The 20,164-nt window shown below is 37.9% G+C and overlaps 1 protein-coding gene across 1 annotated transcript in view; it reads right to left on the bottom strand.

The window, feature by feature from the left end:
• TMC1 (transmembrane channel like 1) overlaps window positions 1-19,945 on the bottom strand; it is a 151,415-nt gene extending 131,470 nt beyond the window's left edge. Inside the window, exons 1-3 of the mRNA XM_069087161.1 lie at window positions 19,858-19,945; window positions 10,413-10,466; window positions 6,907-7,072 (exon numbers count right to left, since the gene is read on the bottom strand). Coding sequence (XP_068943262.1) covers window positions 6,907-7,031 — 125 coding nt within the window. The 5' untranslated portion in view covers window positions 7,032-7,072; window positions 10,413-10,466; window positions 19,858-19,945. The remainder of the gene's footprint in view (window positions 1-6,906; window positions 7,073-10,412; window positions 10,467-19,857) is intronic.
• Between the last annotated feature and the right edge of the window lie 219 nt (window positions 19,946-20,164).

Below are 20,164 nucleotides of genomic sequence, written 5' to 3'. Positions count from 1 at the left end.
CATAGAAATCTGTCTTACCCTACAAGAAAGTTAGAGGGGTGGGGGATAAGGGGTGAAGGGTGATAGCAGGCAGGGCAGATTGGGGGAAGGAGTAATCAAAAGCCAAACACTTTTGAGGAGGGACAGGGTGAAAGGAGAGAGAAAGAGTTGAATAAATGGGTGTAGAAAGAATAGAATGGAAGGAAATATAATTAGCAATAAGAACTGTGAAAAAAAATTAAAGCAAGTTTCTCTGATAAAGGCCTCATTTCTCTCTCTCTTTTTTTTGGAGGGGAGAAGGCTGGGCAATTGGGGTTCAGTGACTTGCCCAAGGTCACATGGCTAGTAAGTATTAAGTGTCTGACACTAGATTTGAACTCAGGTCCTTCTGACTCCAGGGCTGATGCTCTATTCACTGTACCACCTAGCCACCCCTAAAGGCCTCATTTCTCTCACATATAGAGAACTATGTCAAAATTTTAAGCTAAGAACCATTCTCCAATTGATAAATGATCAAAAGGTATAATCAGTTTTCAGATGAACTAATTAAAGCTATCTATAGATGTATGAAAAAAGTATTCTAACTCATTACTGAGTGGAGAAATGCAAATTAAAACATTTCTGAAGTACCTCATACCTATTAGATTGACTAGTAGGACAGAAAAGGTAAATGACAAATGTTGGAGGGGATATGGGAAAAACAAGATATTAATGTACTGTTAGCAGAGTTGTGAACTAATTCAACCACCCTACAGAACAATTTGGAACTATGCCCAAAGGACTATAAAACCATGCATATGTACTCTTTGACTTAGCAATACCACTACTAGGTCTGTATCCCAAAAGAGATTGAAAAAAAAAGGAAGAAGACATATAGGTACTGAAATATTTATAGTAGTTCTTTTCTGGGAGTGAGGAATTAGAAATTGAGGGGATGTACACTGGTTGGGGAATGACTGAACAAGTTGTGGTATGTGATTATGATGGAATGCCATTGTACTTTAAGAAATGATGAGCAGGATGCTCTCAGAAAAATCTGGAAAGACTTGCATGAACTGATGCAAAGTTAAATTTATTATATACAACATACCAGCAATACTGTCAGATGAGCAGCTGTGAATGACTTGGCTATTCTCAGCAATACAACCAAGACAGCTCTGAAGGACTTAGGATGAAAAACGCTATCCATCCCCAGAGAAAGAACTGGTGGTTTCTGAATACAGGTTGAAATATACGATTTTTTTTAGTTTTCTTTATCTTTCTTGAGGTTTTTTTGGTCTGTTTTCTTCCAAAACATGACTCTTATGGATATGTTTTGTATGACTACACAAGTATCACCTATATGAAATTGCTTGCCTTATCCATGGGTGGATATAGGGAGAGAGGAAGCGGGAGAATTTGGAATTCAAAATTTTAAAAACAAATGTTAAAAATTGTTTTTAATGTAACTGGGGAAAAATTAAATACTAAGTAAATCTTTAAAAAATAAGAAAAATTGGGGAAAAAGAAAGGAAGAAAGCGATATGGAAAAGAATAAAGGTATTTTATGAGATAATGGATTTAAAGGTATCAAGGGCCTTAGAGATCATTAAGTCCAATCACTTCATGAGGCTAATAAATCCTAGACAGGTAAAATGACCTATCCAAGATTATATATATAATCTTACTGTAGTAAATGGCAGAGATAGGATTTTAACCTTGGTACTCTAACTCCAAATTCACTGCTTTTTCTACTGCAGCATGCTACTGCTTCTACAGCTCAATTGGTAACTCAAATATATTTAATGAAGAGTGAAGCTCACATAGGCTGTGTGTTTGTGTATGTGCGTGCATGTGTGTGTGTATGTATGTATGTTTTTGTACTTAAGCCAGCATGGGGCATTTCTTATTTATTGAGCAGTTGTGGTTTACTTGAGCCTTACTCATATCAAGTTCTTAATAGATCCTTATTAATAGATAATTGATTGATTAAAGTTGAAGAGAGGAAAATTTTGTGCTTAATACAAGGAAAAACTTTTTAACAATTAAGCTATCCAAAAGTAGAATGCCCTCTACCCCTTCCTCGGAGGTCCACTCATTGTTGAAGATGTTATAAAAAGTATTATTGGGTCAATACATATTATAATAGGTGGTATTTGAGGGTTTTTTTTATCTGCTAGATGAATGAATAAAAGAACAAATGAAAAAAAATTATTAAGCACTTACTATGTGCTATGATTCTCACCTCAGGCTAACAGTTTATGGTACCATGCTAACATTTGAGTTACCAACATTCAGACTGAAAGCAAACTACTTTACTCTCATGACCACTATAGCAACCTGTTTGCATTATGGATTGTCTTCTTTTGTTACTATTATTTAAGATATTTGGCAGCAAATATTATGGTGGATACTATAGTGAACAAAGAATAAAATAATATGGACTTGGTGGCAATATCTAGAGATGAAAGTTTCAAGGCCAATTTGCTCTTTTTTACTTTGAAAAGCATCATTTTTCCAGCTGACTTTGAAAAAAAGCACTTTGCTAAAATAGTCAAAATACCCAAAACAGTTTCTTTGTAGATACTGACTATCTAATTTAAACAGATTATTTGAGTCATTCGGAACCTAGATTCAAGTCCCACTTCTAATTCACATTGGCTGCCCGGTCCAAGGCAACTAAGTCACAATTTCTCTGGGCATTGGTTTCTGTTTCTATAAAATGGAGGAAATAATAGCACTACTGCAAATGTAGCATGAAAATCAATTGGTGTAAAAAATATATAAAGCATCCTGGGAACTTTAAAGTGCTACATAAATGTGTTCTATTATTACTACTATTATTATTTGGAGATATTTGTCTGAATCCTTCCTATTTATAATGCAGTTCTCTGCTTGGCTTTAATTTATGTAAACAGCTGTTGTTAGAGGCAAAGAATCATCTAATGTTGAATTTCTCACAGCTCTGAACACATATCATTACTTATTCACCTAAAATTGGGTCAGGAAAAGCCTGTGATATTATTAGAAGCATTCCAAACTGTCTAACAAGGCACTGTTCTTTAATTGTCTCCAAAGATAGTTACCTTTACAATCTTTGGTCTTTAGTTGGTTTCATATGTTTTCTTAGTGCAAGGGAAATTCCCATGGGTATTGTTTTGGTCTTTGAATAAGGACCCCTAGTTAATTAACTGAAATGAATGTGTCCCTATTTGCCTACCAATCCTCTTTAAAGCATGTGTGTTTATTGGTGTGTGTGTGTGTGTGTATGTGCATGTGCCTGTGTCCTTTTTTTCCTATTTAAAAATGTGTTTAGTGTCCAGGAGAAAAGATGGGCTCTAAATTAGAGAACAGAGCTACCACTTATCATATGGTCTACAGTTCCTATTAAGACAAAAGACAGAGATGTCTCCATTTGTCTGGGCAAAGGACTCATTTAATCAGATTTGCTATTTTACAAAATAAGTTAAAGAAAGTCCTATAGTTCCCAGCGTTGGATCAAAAGCAGAAGAAACGCAAGAGGAAAAAGCAGAGGTCTTAAGCCTCTCCAGAACAGTCTAAGGCTCACAAAGCTGAAGGACCTGAGATTGGGAAAAGTAGTATCTGAGGCAGTTTTCTGGGGTGAGAGTCACCCACATTCTCTGTGTCCCTTTGTTTCTATCTTTTTTTTTTTTAAAGCAATCAGGGTTAAGTAACTTCCTCAAGGTTACATGGCCAGGTGTTTCTGGGGGTGGTGCTAAGTATCTGAGCCCGGATTCGATCCCCAGGTGATCCCGACACTGGGGCCGGTGTTCTTACTCGCTGTGCTACCTGGCTGCCCCTCTCTGTTTCTCTTTGTTTCCCTGTCTGTTTTTCTATCTCTGTCAATTTCTCTTTCTCCCTCTGTCTCTCTGTCTCTCTCCCTGTCTCTGTCCCTCCCTCCCTCCGTCTGTCTCTGTCTCTCTTTGTATGTGTATGTTTCTCTCTCTCTGTATCTCCGTCTCTCTCTGCTTCTGTCTCTTTCTCTGACTGTCTCTGTCCACTCCCTTTCCTCCAAAAGGCTGAGAAAACTAGGAAGTATCAGTTAGTTGTACATGAAAGTGTTTGTCCTGCTGAGGTGCATCAAGCAGGGGAGTGTGGGGAACCCAAGTCATTAAATATGTTCTGATGCCTCCTGGGCTATTTGTATGTCTAGTAATGAAGTGTACAGCAACAAAGTGTTTTGGAATGCATCTTCCACATTAAAATAAGCAAGACAGTAGAAGTGCTTTTAATTAGAGAAGGTCTGGACCTGTGATGTCACTTGAAATAAGGAACTCCTGGGTGAGGAAAGTCCCTCTAGCAATTCAGGTCAGCACCTCTGCAACTTATGGTCTTGGAGAGTTACTTAGAGAACAGAGAAGTTAAGTGACTTGTTCAGGGTCACACAGCCAACAAGTATCAAAGGTAAGACCTGGACTCAAGTTTTCCTGGCTCCAATGATGCACTCTTTCTCCTGCCTAGAATAGAAATTTAAAGCAAATATATTTCAGAGTTCAGGGAAAGGAACAAGGAACAGAGTGAAAGAATAAGGAAACTTGAAGAAGGTTAAGTCCTTATTTCTTTAAATGGCTTTATATCTACCCAATGCTTAGCCTTCTACTTCTAAAATTAAGGATTAGCCCCCTCTGAGAAATGTTTCCCCTATGAACTTCAACACTCAAATATGATTATCCCTTCCATATCTTGCCTCTCCTCCTTGCAGTTTTAATATGACACAGATCAGCACAAGAAATTAAACAGGAATATTGAGGGGATTTTGTGGAAACTGCAGACGATGTGAGAAGGCCAACAGAAAATACAGAGCCCTTGACCAAATACTTAATCCAAATTTTACAGTAAAGTGCAGTAAACACCCCATAAAAGAAAAAGAAAAAAATCAGAATTCTTCTCTGGTGTGAAGGAAGGGCCAAAAAATGTTCTGTGCAGACTGCAGGAGCACCATGTCCCTAACCCCCATGATGTAGAAGGGCTAACTATACTATCGTTACATTTTCTGCTTGGCACTTCCCAACAGGAGCTGTATCAGTCTTCATTTACTTAGAGTTTGCATGTTCTGTCTTTTTCTTGTGATATCTCATTCATTTGTATATTTCTTGAAGGCAGAAACTAGAATCAAGTTATTATTTTTATATACCAATCAAATCAACAATTTTTATTAAGCATGCACTTCTGGAACCCACAATGCTAGAAATGGTGCTGGGGAGTTGGGCATATAAAGATAAAAATGAATAAGGCTCTACTCTCAAGGAGTATTAGAAAAAGACAACACGTGTGGCTGTAAGTACACACCAAATGCATACAAGATGATTTTGTTAGGGGGAGCTGGAACATTAAGACAGTAAGTCTCTTGTTGGAGAGGTCACTGACTTGGGCCTTGAAGCAGAGATAAGAAAGGAGATCATTCCAGGTATGAGGAACACCCTGTGGATAGGTACAGACATAGGAAGTATGACTCCCAACAGGCTCTAGTATAATATTCTGCACACTGTTTCATTCCTTCTTTCTCATTGTTCACTCCATTGGTTATCATTCTCCTTTACAACTTGACTAATGTTTAATGGGATGGTATTTGTAGAACCTGTATTGGATTGCATGCTGCCATGGGTGGGGAGGGGGGAGGTGAAGGAGGGGGAGAAAATTTGGAACTTAAGGGATTGTGGAACTGACTGTTGTAAACTAAAAGTAAATAAATTTTTAAAAATACTCTGCACACTGTAGATGCTTAATAAATGTTGGACTGTTTTAATAAAAACCACCAAGAGATGAGTAAGAACTTTTACATAATACCCCTGCTCTATGTCTTCATTTGGATACATGTCCTACTGTCCTTTTATGAATACTAAATGACTTTATAAACTGAGTTATAGCTGCATATGATGGTAAATGTATCTAATTTGGGGCAGCCAGGTAGCACAGCGAGTAAGAGCACCCGCTCCAGTGTCGAGATGACATGTGGATCGAATCTGGGCTCAGACACTTTGCACTCACCCAGAACCTTGAGCAAGTTACTTAACCCCAATTGCTTAGGGGTGGCCAGGTGGCTCAGCGAGTAGGAGCGATCAAATCCGGGCTCAGATACTCAGCACCACACCCAGAAATAACTGGCCGTGTAACCTTGAGCAAGTTACTTAACCCCGATTGCTTTCAAAAAAAAAAAAATGTCTATAACTCCTGCTCTGGTCTGTTGCTTGACTTTAGAAGTTCTGAGCTGCAGTAGGAATAAAGCCAATTCAGGAACTTTACTAAATCTGGCGTAAATATACTAAACCTCCAGAAGCAGAGGGCCACAAGGCTGCCTAAAGAAGGTAGGTCTGGCCCAGGTCGGAAAAATGGGACAGGTTAAAGTGAAGGTTAAAATTAAAGGTTAAAGTTGAAGGTTAAAATCAGAAATGGGATCTAGTAATGGGTGGCTATTACACTTCCAACCTGGACAAAATAGGGAGACCCTGTCTTGAAAAAACAAAACAAAATAAAACCATACAAAAAACTGGGTAATATATTGTGTAGAGGTAGAGAGATTTTGATTTATCATCTTAGAGTCTGCACCCTAAAATGGACAATGATATATACAAAAAAATGAATGATTGAATGAATAATTTGCAAGTAACTACATAGATTAGTAGCTTTGAATGAATTGAACCTGAGGAAATGAGCTAATGGGCAGAAACCTTCTATCTTCATTTTAATCCCACTCATGCCTTTAAAATAGATATCACTGAACTTAATAATCGTGGGTTTCTCCTTTGCTGCCTTGGTGATATAACATATACCAAAATGCCCATTATTTCTACAAGTCGTTTTGGCTACTGACCTTTTATTCTTTAGCATGGCAACTACTAATGGCATTCTTCTAGCTTTATAAAATGTCTTTATAATAATAAAGTTTAATATTAGCTTCCAGTTAAACAGCAGGCCAAATTAACTTACGCTCCTCTCTTCATCTTCCTTCTCCTCTCTTTTTCCCTGGCTTTTCTGGTTTCTTCATCCTCAGGTTCAGGGGGTGGGTCATCCTCATTGATAACATCCCTGTTCCTTTTCCTCTGTGGTCTCATGCTCTTTCTTCGCGGTAACTTCTCTCCCTTCTCCTCTTCACCTTCACAGAATAGTTTATGATTCAGTGAGAACAATTTGAAATAGATTTCCAAAAATATGACCGCCATTCCTATATGATAAGCTAGGATTGGTTTTCTTATAAGCTGACCACATAGCAATGCTCCATACAACCTAAGAAATCATTCTCCCAATTACTTTATATTTCACTCTTTTTTAAACACAAAGTAGTAGGAGGTAATAGAAAGAAATAAAAAGTAGTCCTCAAAGTGAGAAAGCCCTGCAATCAAATCCTGCCTCTAACATATATATTTGCTCTGTGACCCTGGGTAAGTCATTAAACCTCTCAGTGGCCTCAGGCTACTATCTAAAATTCTGAAAAACTCAAGTTTTTAAGTAGGTGCCTATCTATAACAGTAGACAGAGTTTCCTCAATGGGAGTTCCAGATGTCAAAATTACAAGTTGTATCATTAAAAAAAAAAGAATCATAGGGATTTTAGCTGGTGGGGAAATTTAGATAATGTAGTCCACTCTTGCACACATTGCTTCACAATCTCAAGTTCTACAGGAAAATTTGGTTCAAATGTGAACTTATGATGCCTCCACACTCCAGCAGCTCTTAATGGATGAATAAAAGTCATGTATTAGATGCTTGTCATTTGCCAAGCAGTGTTACTTAGGACAATTGTAGCTTAGGGTTGGCTAGTGTATTGTGGGCACATTCTACTTCTAAATCATCCCTGCAAATCAAGCCATCTTTAGTTGCAATGGATTCCAATTAATTACAATGGTCAAAGGGTAGTGTGTGTCCATTGCTGTGTCCCACTATAGGGCAACGATCAAGAATGCCAAGGGGATGCAGTTAACTGACAGTTTTGAAGAAAATTATCATCCCTTTTCCATCCTTCAATTAATCTGCTTTACTTATTATTTCAAATATTGCTAAATTTCTTTTTCATATGCCGTTAGGCTATTATTAAAATACAAAGAAAAAAGAAAAAACAAGGTGGGGGGAGATAAGAAAATACAGGGGGAAAAATCCAACATAATTGCTTTGTTACCAACAGCTACCAATAATTGCCTTGTGTGCCCATAACTTTGCTTTTTCATTCTAAATTTAGTAGGCTTCAACAAAATGAATAACTAAATACATAAAATTACTTTATTTAAAATGCTAAACTCTATTATTCAAAATTTTTGAATGTATGCATTAACTTAAAAAAAATAAAATGTCTTATTCCATAAACCCCTTTCACTTCCCACTCTTATTCCTTCTTTTCCTCCTTCCCTCCCTTTTCTCCTTTCCTTTTCCTGTCTCATGCTTTTCTTCTTCCTTCTTTCTTCTGTTCATCCCTCTCTCTCTTCCTCCCTGCCTTTCTTCTCTCCATATTTCTTCCCAAAATTGAGTTACCATTCAAAAGTATACTTTATCTGCATATTGAGATCACAAGATTAACAAGATGAAGGCCTAACCAATCTCTCTGATCCTCACATCCTCTCAAACCTCTCCAAAATGGGAACTATGTACCAGAGGTAAAGCAATTTCAGTTGTCTCCATGGTGTAGTATACCAAGAACTCAAATGAAGTAATGATTCAATGGGACAGCAGAGGAGATAGCTAATAATGTTACCCTTGGCAAGCTCTTTTAGAACTCAGCATCCCTTCCCCTTCCACCCAGCACCCTACAACAGGGCTGAACACATGGACTTAGGGGTTTGCAACAGAACCCAATTCTACCCCTCTCCTTCTCCATTAGTGCTTCAGAAAACCAGAAGGCAGAAGCTTGTTCAGTTTGAATAGCAATCAAGTGATGCTGTGTATTACAACAGAGAACTGAAGGACAGAGGGAACTGGGACAGGACTTGTCTGTGGCTATGTGGTACCCTACTAAGCCTGGAGGAAAAAATCCAGTATCTACCTGGAGCCAATTCTGTCCCCACAGAATCATTTGGGTGCAGAGACTGAGGCTGTGAAACTGTGAATTTCTCATCTTGGCAGGAGGCTGAGAAGGCTTTGAGGGCCAGGCCCCCAATGGCAAGGAGGCAGAAAGCAAGTGATGAGGGATTCAGAGGGTGGGGGAGGTATATGATTTGTCAAATATTTTCAATGATTTGGTCTGGTTAAAAAATCCTCCCACAATAATTCCCCATACATATTTCGTTAGTCAAATTAGTACCCAAATGTGAAAGGAACACAATTGAACCTTCTGAGAGCAGCTCTTAGAACTAGTTAGCATTTTGACATTTGTGGTACATAGGTCCTTCTTAAGTAAACTCTTCTGAAACTTTCACAGGCTTGCCTTATGTGAACTACATGGTACTTAATGTATCCTTTGCCATTTAGCCCCAAACAGGCAGACTTTTATGTTTAAATTAGTTTCTCAGATCCAGATCCTAAAGAGGGATAATCAGCTACAGCTTACTAAATGCTGATGTGTTTACAATGCATCTTTTTTTTTTAATGTGTTTTGTTAAATAGGCAGCTTTGATTTGACAGGTCACTGCATTCATAAATTATGTGAGGCCCTGGACTGCTTCCATGGGGCTAAACTCCCTCTACTATGGTCCCAGGAAAATGAGGATTACTGCAAAATTAAATTTGGGGAGACACCTAATTAATATGATGAATTCGTACAGTGAGCCATTCATTAGCTGGAACTCCATGAGGACATACAGTAGACGTCCTCTATATAACCTCTAATTGAACCCTTCTTTAGATACAATTCCTCCTTTTGGCTTGGGTAAAATCAAAGTATTTTCCTGTACAATGAGCCCTTTCTTATTCCAATCCAAGCATAAATTAAAAAAAACAAAAGAGAACCCTTTTCATGTTACTTCAGTGAACCCAGAGTCTCTAAAGGAGTCACAATCTAGGCATTTAGACTGTGTCTACATAAAGCCAAAACAACAGATCAATTCAGTCAAACAAAATGTCAATTGAATACAAAAGAATCAGTAGAGACAGTTATTTGACTGAACTAACTGGTCAAACTCAGGCAAAATGGCCGGTATGGTAACGTTATGACACTTCAAACTCAACTCAAACCTCGGAATCCATGATGATTGTCCATATAGAACAGCGGGCAATAGAGAAATGTATTTCCTTCACTCTGCCAGTCTCCTTCAATTATGGGCTATGGTGTAGATTGTGGGAAATGTGAATCTCCAGGCTGAATGGTTCCAAGACAGAAATGAGCAGTAATTCTCATCTGCCTCTCTTTAAAGCAACAGAAGTTGTGACACTGGGTAGCTATAGTTTGACAAGTATAAGAAAAAATCCAAAACCAACCACAAAACAATCTTCCTCGCAATTTTTAGTTGCAATTCAATCGTCATCTGCCCTTAGGGAAAGGGAAACCATACTTAATCTGTTCCTGCTTACTTGAGCTCTCTTCAGTGTCATCATCTTCCTCTTCTTCCTCCACTTCTATTTGCACTGTCAAAATTATAAAAATGAACAGTTGGTTTTTAAAAAAACAAACATTTAAAAAATTTTTTAAAAGCTCTAACATCAAAAAAATGACCATTTCCATATGCAGAGTAGAGAGCAAACAGAAAAATGATTGCATTTATAACTGAGCTTCCATTTCATACTGCTTCTTGGTTAGTTCTTTTTTTTTGTCTTTTTGGAGGGGGAAGGCAAAGCAATTGGGGTTAAGGGACCTTCCCAAGATCACAAAGCTAGTGTCTGAGGTTGGATTTGAACTCAGGTCCTCCTGACACCAGGAGTCACTGTGCCACCTAGCCACCCATTTTTTTTTTCTTAAGCATATAATAAATTGAACATTATACTTTCAAAACTGCCTTGCTTCTTGTCTGTGCTTCTTTCTGAACTTCCTTCCATATTCTCTTTTATGAATCTTAAAAAAAAAATCTTTCAATGGATTTCTGCATGTGTGTGTTTGTCTGTTTCTCTCACCATCCCTCTTGCTAACTCCAACTAAACTAATATCACAAATTAAAATCAGAGGACAATAAAACCCTTCCTTGGTAACAATAAGTATCATTAAGCAAAATAAATCCACATGTTGTCCAAGTCTAAAAAAGGAAAAAAGTCTCTTTCTACACCTTGAATTCACCATTTCTTTATTGGAAGGTATGCTCTATCATAGTTACTTTGGAGATGTGGCTTTTCTGAATTACTTTCCTTTACAATGTTGTCGTTCTATGAGTTGTTTTCCTGGCTCTGCTCATTTCACTTTGCACCAGTTCCTACTTTCCAGGATTCTCTGACATTGTCTCCATCATTTCTTATGACTCAACAATTCCATCACATTCATATAACACAATTCATTAAGCCATTCTCCTATGTACGGGTACTACCTTGGACTCCAGTTCTTTGATTTTCTTTGATCTTTTAATACCCCCTTTGGTATGTTTGGGACTATTCCCTTCCTGTTATCATTCTATCCCTTAACATTCCCACCCCCACTCCAAACCCTTTGTATGCTTGCTGTGTGTGTGTGCACGTGTGCATATGCATGTGAACATGTTCAATCTTCATTTGTCCAGTTCAGCCAAGAGTGAGGTTCATCTGATACCCATTTCTTCCTCTTCTTCTCACATAGACCAATTATGAAAAAAAATCAGTCCCTTCTTTCTCCTTTTTACAATAATATATTCCTTTACTTACCTTTTTCTTCTCCTTCTTAAAACACTCAGAATCAGTCCATGCCCAGGTCCTCTGTATTCTTACTTAACTCCTTCAGTACCATTTGAATATGTTAAGGTTTCCAAGGAATACTTATATCTTCTCCCATTAGTAGGACATTAGCACTTTCTCATCACACAATCCCTTCCAATTGTTCATATAAATTTAACTTCCTAGGCTTTTCTGTACCTATATGTTTGCATTTTATAGTTCCTACTTAGCTCGATTCTTTTCATTAGAAATGCATGAACGCTGGGGCAGCCAGGTAGCACAGCGAGTAAGAGCACCGGCTCCAGTGTTGAGAAGACCTGGAGATTGAATCCCGGGCTCAGACACTTAGCATCCACCCAGAAACAGCTGGCCGTGTAACCTTGAGCAAGTTACTTAACCCCGATTGCTTAAAAATAAAAAAAAAATGCATGAACATCCTGTACTAAATTGAAGTTCTTTTCCCCCCTGTGTCTTTATGGGTAACTCATTGTTGGTTAAAAGTCCATATCTTTTACTTTTTGAAATATTGTATTCCAAAATTGTAACACCAATATGATATTCGTAGCACCTACGGCAGCTATGAATATGCCAGTACAATTCTTAATTGCAAAATATAACAGACTCTCCACATGGAAGACAGAACCAAAGCATTTATTCAGACACTAGAAAGTTGAATCCCAACACCAGAAAGCCAAATCCATCATAGCAACAAAGAAATCTATATACAACAACAATGTAGGAGGCACCATCATCCCTAAGCCTTCCACCTACTAAGGTCTTCCTACAAAGGAAGACTCACGGCTCACTGTTTGCTTCCTCTCTCCCTCAGCTCTAATTGCTCTGACCAACTTCCTCTCAGTTCTCCTCCACATTTCCTGCTCCACCCTTCCTGCTCTATACATTCAACAACTTCCTCCCACCACAGACTCATGTGACTCAGGCTTCCATGTAATTCAGGTAGGTCACATGGGCCGATTAAGGGATGAGAAAGATCTTCCCATTTACATTACCATTACAAAACTCTGCTCTAATTTATGTTAAAGCTGCTAGGTCTTGTATGTTTTCAACTGTGGCTCTTTGGTACTCAAGCACCTTCTTTCTGTAATCTTGCAATATTTTTTCTTTGACATCGAAGCCCTAGATTTTGTGTATGACTTTCTAGGACTTTTTCTTTTTGAGGGTCTGTTCAATGGGTGACCAGTGGATTCTTTCTATGACTTCTTGAAATATAGTGTCCTGGCCTCTGTGTGTGTGTGTGTGTGTGTGTGTGTGTATGTGTGTAGTCATGGTTTTTAGGGAGTCCAATGGTTCCCGAGTTATCTCTCCTTATCTTGTTTTCCAAGTTTTTGTTTTTTATTAAACGCTATCATTTTTTTTCTATTTTTAAAAATTCTTTTAACTTTTGCTATAATCTTTCTTGCTTTTAGATGGAGTAATTGATTTCTGCTTGGTCTATTCTAATTTTTAGTTAGTCTGTTCCTTGAGCAAGATAATTCTAAGATATTTATTCACCTTGTAACTTTCCCCTCCCTGTCCAACAAGTTTTCATTTCATCTTTTATCATCTGCTTTATTTCCTTTAGGTACTCATATAATCCTTGTAGAAAATCCAATATTTCCTTTAAGTCTCTTCTTCCAGTTATACTCTCCTAATAATCTGGACTTTGGACATCTCTGCATCTACAATGATTGTTTATAGTGAAAGGTGTTTTCTTTGATATAACCATCTCACCAGCCTTAGTTCCAAATCTGGAACTTTATTCCAAGGTTAAGCTCTGCCTCAGGGGTATGTTGGAGCCAGTACATCTTGGAACACTACAAACCAGGGTTTGATTTATTGTTTTGTTGTTTGTCTAGACTTAAAAGCAATGAAAAGTAAAATGTTGATAAGAAAGCTTGAATTTAAGTGTTTCCTCCTTTTTTTTGAGAGCTGGTTGTTAAACATTTATTAAAACACCCCTCCTCTGACACCTATTGTGCTTTTGGATCAAATCAGTAGCCTTGCTTGAACTCAGACTGAGTGTGCAGGCTTCCTGATTTCCACATTCTGGGGTTAAGTCCCTTGGATCTTTGAAGATAGGAATGATGGATCCTCAGGGTCTCTATGTTATCTCACACCAGAAACTTGGGGCCTCGAGCCCTGGGGTTTCTCCATCTGAGCACTGCCAAGTCTATACTAGTTTCTGTCATCTCTTAGAGCTTCCAGCAACCCCATTGTTTCTACTATCCTAGGACTTTCTGGAGGCACTTTCTGCCCTAGCTGCCTCAGAACACAGAAACTTGTAGGCTTTAACTATCTCTGCTTATGCTAGAAGGTTACCAATTTGTCTGGGTCTCATGCTAACTCTTTGTGTAGTGGAGCTAGCTGTGTGTTTCTAGGGTGGATGTTTGCTATAGCTGCTCATTGGATTTCCTGATTGTTATTTGGTCTGGAACAAGTTTTAGGTTTTTGCTGGATAAAGTATGGGGGAGCTAATCTGTCTACAGGAATTTAGGCAGTCATCTTGACTGGAGGTCCACAATATACATTTATTAAGTGCTTTCTATGTGCTAGACATCCATGCTTTGTTCTAGGAACAGAAATACAAAAATTAAAAATCCCTGACCTCAGTAAGCATACATTAAATATAATGTATAAAAATATATAAAACATATATTTAATCTTATGATATAATATCAACACTAATTATACTGTTAATACTAATAATTATATATAATAATATAAGTATATACAATTTACAACATAAAGTTTTTAAAAATAAATGAAGGTAAATTTAATGGAGGCAAGAATGGCATTGGCATTAGGAGGGTAGGCTTCATGTGGAAGAAGATTCCATTATATTAGTTTTGAAGAAAACAGGGTTTTCTAAGGGGTAGAGGTGAGTTAGGAGTGCATTCTAGGTATTGTGGACAGCCAATGCAAAAGAATGAAGAAAGGAGGTTGAATATTACATGTGAGGAACAGCAAGAAGGCTATTTTTGATAGTTTGGATGAGTCATGGAGTCAAAAATGGTGTGTGATTTATAATAAAGTTAGAAAAGAAGATCAGAGTCAGTTTGTGAAGTTAAACAGAGGAGTTTATATTTGGCCCTAGAGGCAGCTATGTGGCACAATGGATACAACACTGGGTCTGCTCTCAAAAAGACTTGCATTTATGAGTTCAAATCTGGCCTCAGACACTTATAGCTGTGTGACCCTGGGCAAGTCATTTAACTCTGTATATCACAGTTTTTCATCTGTAAGATAAGCTGGAGAAGAAAATGACAAACTGCTCCGATATCTTTGGTAAGAAAACCCCAAATGGGGTCACAGCGAGTCAGATACGACTGGAATGACTGAACAACAGAAGCGACAGGAGTAATTGAGTTTGTTGAATATGGTCACAACTGTACTTTCAGAAAATGACTGCATCGGCAGTGCAGAGAATGGATTAGATATGAGAGAGAATTGAAGCAAGGATACCCTTTGGGAAACTCTCGCAGTACTCCGGGTGAGAGTTTATGAAGGACTGAAATAGGGTGGTAAGAGTGTGAGTGGAGAAAAGATATATAAGAGAAATATTGTGGTGTTAGAAAAGCCAAGATTTCCCAACTGATTAGATATGCTGGGTGAAAAAGAATGAAGAATCAAGGATCATGCAGAAATTCAAGTTGAAATCTGTTTGATTAGAAAGATGGTGGTGTCCTAAAAGTAGGGAAATGAGGAATGGATTGGGTTTAGGGAAAAAACAAATGAGATCTGTTTTTGCACATTTTGAGTTTTAGATACCCATTTGCCACTCAGCTTGAAATATCTAATTAACAATTGAAATGACAAGATTCGAATCCAGGACAGAGACTAGGACTGGATATAGAGATTTCATTTTAATATATATTTATCCATTTAACAGACACTTATTATGATTGAAATAATCATTTTTATTAATAATATTAAACATTGCCCTGTGTTGTAGTGCAAAGAAAGTTAATCTTGGAGTTGGGGAAGAAGGGGTTTCAAGTACTACCTCTGGCACCTACTGGCTGGATGGCCATGGGCAAGATACTTGGCCTTTCAGAAGACCCAGAAAAATGGCAGACTTTCAACCATACCCACATGCGCTGCTGAAAGGACTTGTCATATCAGAAGTTCTCCATACTTCCCATACACAGAGGAAACTAAGTGGCACAGAGGATAGAATTCTAGGTCTGGAATCAGAAAGACCTGAATTCAGATTCATACTTGGACTCTCAATAACTGTGTGACCGTGGGGAGCAAGTTTTAACTGCTTCACCAATTATGAAATGGGGGTGCTAATAATAGCACCCACATCCCAGGGGGAGTTATCATGAGGATGAAACAAGATAATAGTTTGAAAGTGTTTAGCATGGTTCCTGGTATATAGTAGGTACTTAATAAATGTTGGTTCCCTCCCTTCCTCTCCCATCCTTCCTTCCTTCTTTTCTTCCCATACCAACAAAATCATAGGTCTTGACCAGAAGCATCAATACCAACATTGTTGTATATGGTGCTACATGATATCTTCTTTGCCCCAGCGACTCCTAAACTTTGCAGAATAACATTAGCAGTTGACAGTTCCAGATTAACCACCTATATCAAAATAAAGCCCATATGAGGTAATGAAAAAGTCAGGCGGGGGCAATGTCATTCTATCATCTCAAAACCATAGATTTAATGGAGAGACAGCCTGGTATAGAAGACAAGCGACTGGCCTCAGGAAGATGAGTTCGAATCTTACCATCCTACCTCTAGGTCCACTACTAACTAGGACCTTGGCTAGTACCCACAGGCATGTTTAAATTGCAAAGAAAGTGCCAAGCTGCATTGGTAAAGGAAGTCCCTTAAGCGAAACTTCCTACTCCAATACTAGCACAGGTCCAGCTGAAATAAAAGATGTAGGGACCTTAGAAGTCACTTAGTCCAACCTGCCCTGTCTTACAGATAAGATAACAGAGCCCAAGTGAGCTGAGTGAGTTGTCCAGCATCACCGAAGTCATAAGTGACAAAGTCAGGATTCAAGCCTAGTGGCTTTCTTACTCTCAAGTCAACAAAGATCTTCCATTATAATTCACCACATCATCTCCTATGAAATATGTTCATTTACAAAACTGTGAACATGCAAACCAGTCTGACAACTTTTGGGGCTAAATGATTAAAATCTAGGGAAATTTTAACAGGGAATCCAGTTAGACAGCATCCTTTATACCTTTTACATTGCATGGCTGATTTTTACATTGTATGACTGATTTTTGCCAATTTTTCAATGGTTTCTGTTGGGTTTGCAGTGGGGAAATGGTTTAAATTTTGCCAGTTTATGATTCACCAGTAAAAGTAGATATGGAAGTGATATTTTAAAGTACCTTATGGCAAAGCAGTGAAAAAAATGCACTGAACTTGGGATCCTAGGATCAATGGGTTTGAATCTTGTCTTTGCCATACTTCCTACCTCTATTACTTTGGGTAAGTCATTTAACTTCTTCAGCAATTAGTTTCCTTATCTGCAAATGAGGTGATTGGACGATATGACATTGGATAGTCCTCCAAGTTCTAAATTGGAGAAAGAAGAATCTTTGTATTTGTTTCAAAGTTCTACCCTGATGATAGTTTTATTCAAATGTTCTTAAATTTCAGACAAAATAAAGGTCAGGAATTGAATATGGGATAGATTTTCCCCTGACTTTTCAACTAATTCTACAGGAATAGACTAAGCTATACTTAGTTAATTGGGGGAGATGTGCAAGGAATGGGGAGGGTATTAGGGTAGCTGATAGAGTAGTGAAATTAAAGTCAGGAAAATTGTCCAAATTCTTCCTCAGACACTCATTATCTGTAACTGTAGAAAAGTCATAGGATCAGAGAACTGTAGCTGGAGAAGACCTCAGGGCCATTTAGTCCAACCTACCACTTTAAAGATGAGCAATGGAGGTTAAATGATTTAACCAAAGCCACACAAGTTGTAAGAATCAGAAATAGGATTTGAACTAAAGTCCTCTTAAGTCACAACCTTTCTCAACCTCAGTTTCTTCATTTGTCAAGCATGTTAATATGTATTGTAGGGGCGGTTAGGTGGCACAGTGAATAGAGCACCAGCCCTGGAGTCAGGAGGACCTGAGTTCAAATCCAGCCTCAGACACTTAACACTTATTATCTGTGTGACCTTGGGCAAGTCAACCCCAATTGCCCTGCCTTCCCCCCTCCAAAAAACAAAACAAAAACATATATGTGTGTGTGTGTGTGTGTGTGTGTGTGTATTGTACTAGCCCACAAGGTTGTTCTGTGAAGATTGTGTGACATAATATATGTAAAGTGCCTGACAAAGGTTAAGATAGTTACTTTAATAATAATTCAATTTAACAACTTAATAGCAATAATAATTTAATAAATTTAATAATTTGCAAGCTAGTTATTTTTATTATTATCAACTTCCCAGATTAAAAATCAAGGGTAAATTTCATAGAACTGTTACCCTAAGGATTCATTTAAAAATTACCATGATCATTATTGCTGCTATTATATTTTATTTATTTTATTTGGATATAGGTTCATTAAACAAAGAGAGTAAATGATGTTAGCATGTAGTTAAGAAAGAATTCACTCATCGCAAGCCTTGTTTCTGTTCTTTCATTATTGTGCCAAAGGTTATTTTTCAAAGCTTGACAAGCATTCAAAAGGAGACACAGGCAAAGATTTTAAATTCCACTCACAAAGTCCATCATTGTTAGCACCCTTTTTTTTGGTCATTTGAACAACATCTGCATAAAAAGTTTTTAGATTATGCAAAAATGTTATCATTCAACATCAGCCACCAAATGTGAAAATAAGCATTCTTTTGTTCTGTCTGGATGTCTGCCTGCTATTGCCAGCTGTAAATGGATCTATACTGGACAAAGCGCTTTACATCACTATTGAGAATTAGTGATGAAGAAGACAGCCAGTTTTGAAAAGATACGCTGTGTTCAACCAGAGGGCATGCTCTTTTATGCAAAATGAAGGTCTCTGCCAGCCTCCCTTCAGCCAAAGAGGAATTCCCCAAGGAAGCATTTTCCATGCTGAGATCAGCCTTGCTGCAAACTGTGATCTGTCTACATAATATACCAACAGCTGAGGACAAAAAGTTAATGCTGACACAGGCATGAAACTCTCCAATGCACCAAGGCAAGTAAAAAACAAAAAGGCCACCATGCGCTGGACTGATTTATACTAATCAAATAAAATTGATTAATGTTAATTAAATATTAGCTAACATTTATAGAGCATTTTAAAGTTTGCAAAACACTTCCCATATATCATTTTATCCTTACAACAACTGGGAGAGGTAGATGCTGATGTTATCCTCATTTTATAGAAGAGGAAACTGAGGAGAAAGACGTTAAGTGACTTGACCATGGTCACTTAGCTAGTAAGTGTCTAAAGCTAGATTTGAACTCAGTTCATCTTGAATCCAAATATACAGTACAAAATAAGAACAGGACTAAATTCAAGCAATTTTTTTAGGATTAAATTAAACAGCAAGAACAAATATCTTTTTAGCCAAAGAAGGTGAACGTGGAGTCCCAAGACCTGAGTTTGAATCCCAGCCTTGTCACATATTACATATGAAGCTTTGGTTGAATTACTTAAACTCTCTGGGCCTCAATTTCCTCATGTACAAAATGAGGAGGTTGGACTAGATCATGTCTAAAGTACCATGATCTTTTGAGAGCAAAATGAACCAGGTTCTTAAGGGAAGAGAATAGAGTCAAAGCCAAGGATCCTTTTCTAAAAGAAAGACAATTTAATGAGAGCAGTCACTAAAAGAGAGACCCAGGAATTTAGTAAGAGCAGGGTCTACCTTGGAGTCAGGATCTGTTTTCAAAACCTGTTAATACTATATCATTGCTTTGTGTCCAGCTGAGTCCTCTAACCTCTCAGTGTCCCAGGTAACTCTAAGGCCATAGACTACTGTAGCACCAATGCAATATTCACAGCTCCAGTAGTCACTATAAATATGCCTGCATAGTGCTTGATCACAAAATATAACAGACTCTCCATATAAAAGACAAAAGCAAAACGTTTATTCAGATACCAGAAAATTGAATACTAAAATCAACAAGCTGATTCCATCATAGTAGCAAAGAAGTGAATAAGCCATAACAACACAGAGACCCACAGCATTCTTTAGCCTTCCCACAAACCAACATTTACTCACAAGCCTAACTGTCTCCCTTGGATGCGTCTTCTCCTCCCTCCAGTCTAGCTGCTCTGACTCCCAGCTTCCTGTGGTCTCTGCTCTACCCTTCAGCAAACTCCTCCCACCACAGGCTCCATGTGATTATAATTAGCATAATAGGGGCAGAGCATATTTTCAAAACAGGGAAGGTCTTCAAATTCCCATTCTAAAAAACTACAGAGAAATGAATTGCTGCCAAGCATCTGATGGAAGGAGTTTTCATATCATGAGTTCCTTACACCAAAGAATTCACATTTTCAGACCAAAACAAAAACCAGGAAATAAA

Source organism: Petaurus breviceps, unplaced genomic scaffold (assembly GCF_028583685.1).
Source record: "Petaurus breviceps papuanus isolate PSGF00001 unplaced genomic scaffold, PetGlider_PUasm1.0 118, whole genome shotgun sequence".
NCBI lineage: Eukaryota > Metazoa > Chordata > Mammalia > Diprotodontia > Petauridae > Petaurus > Petaurus breviceps.
The sequence above is the reverse complement of the archived record's forward strand: the minus strand, read 5'-3'. Positions and strand labels throughout refer to the sequence as shown.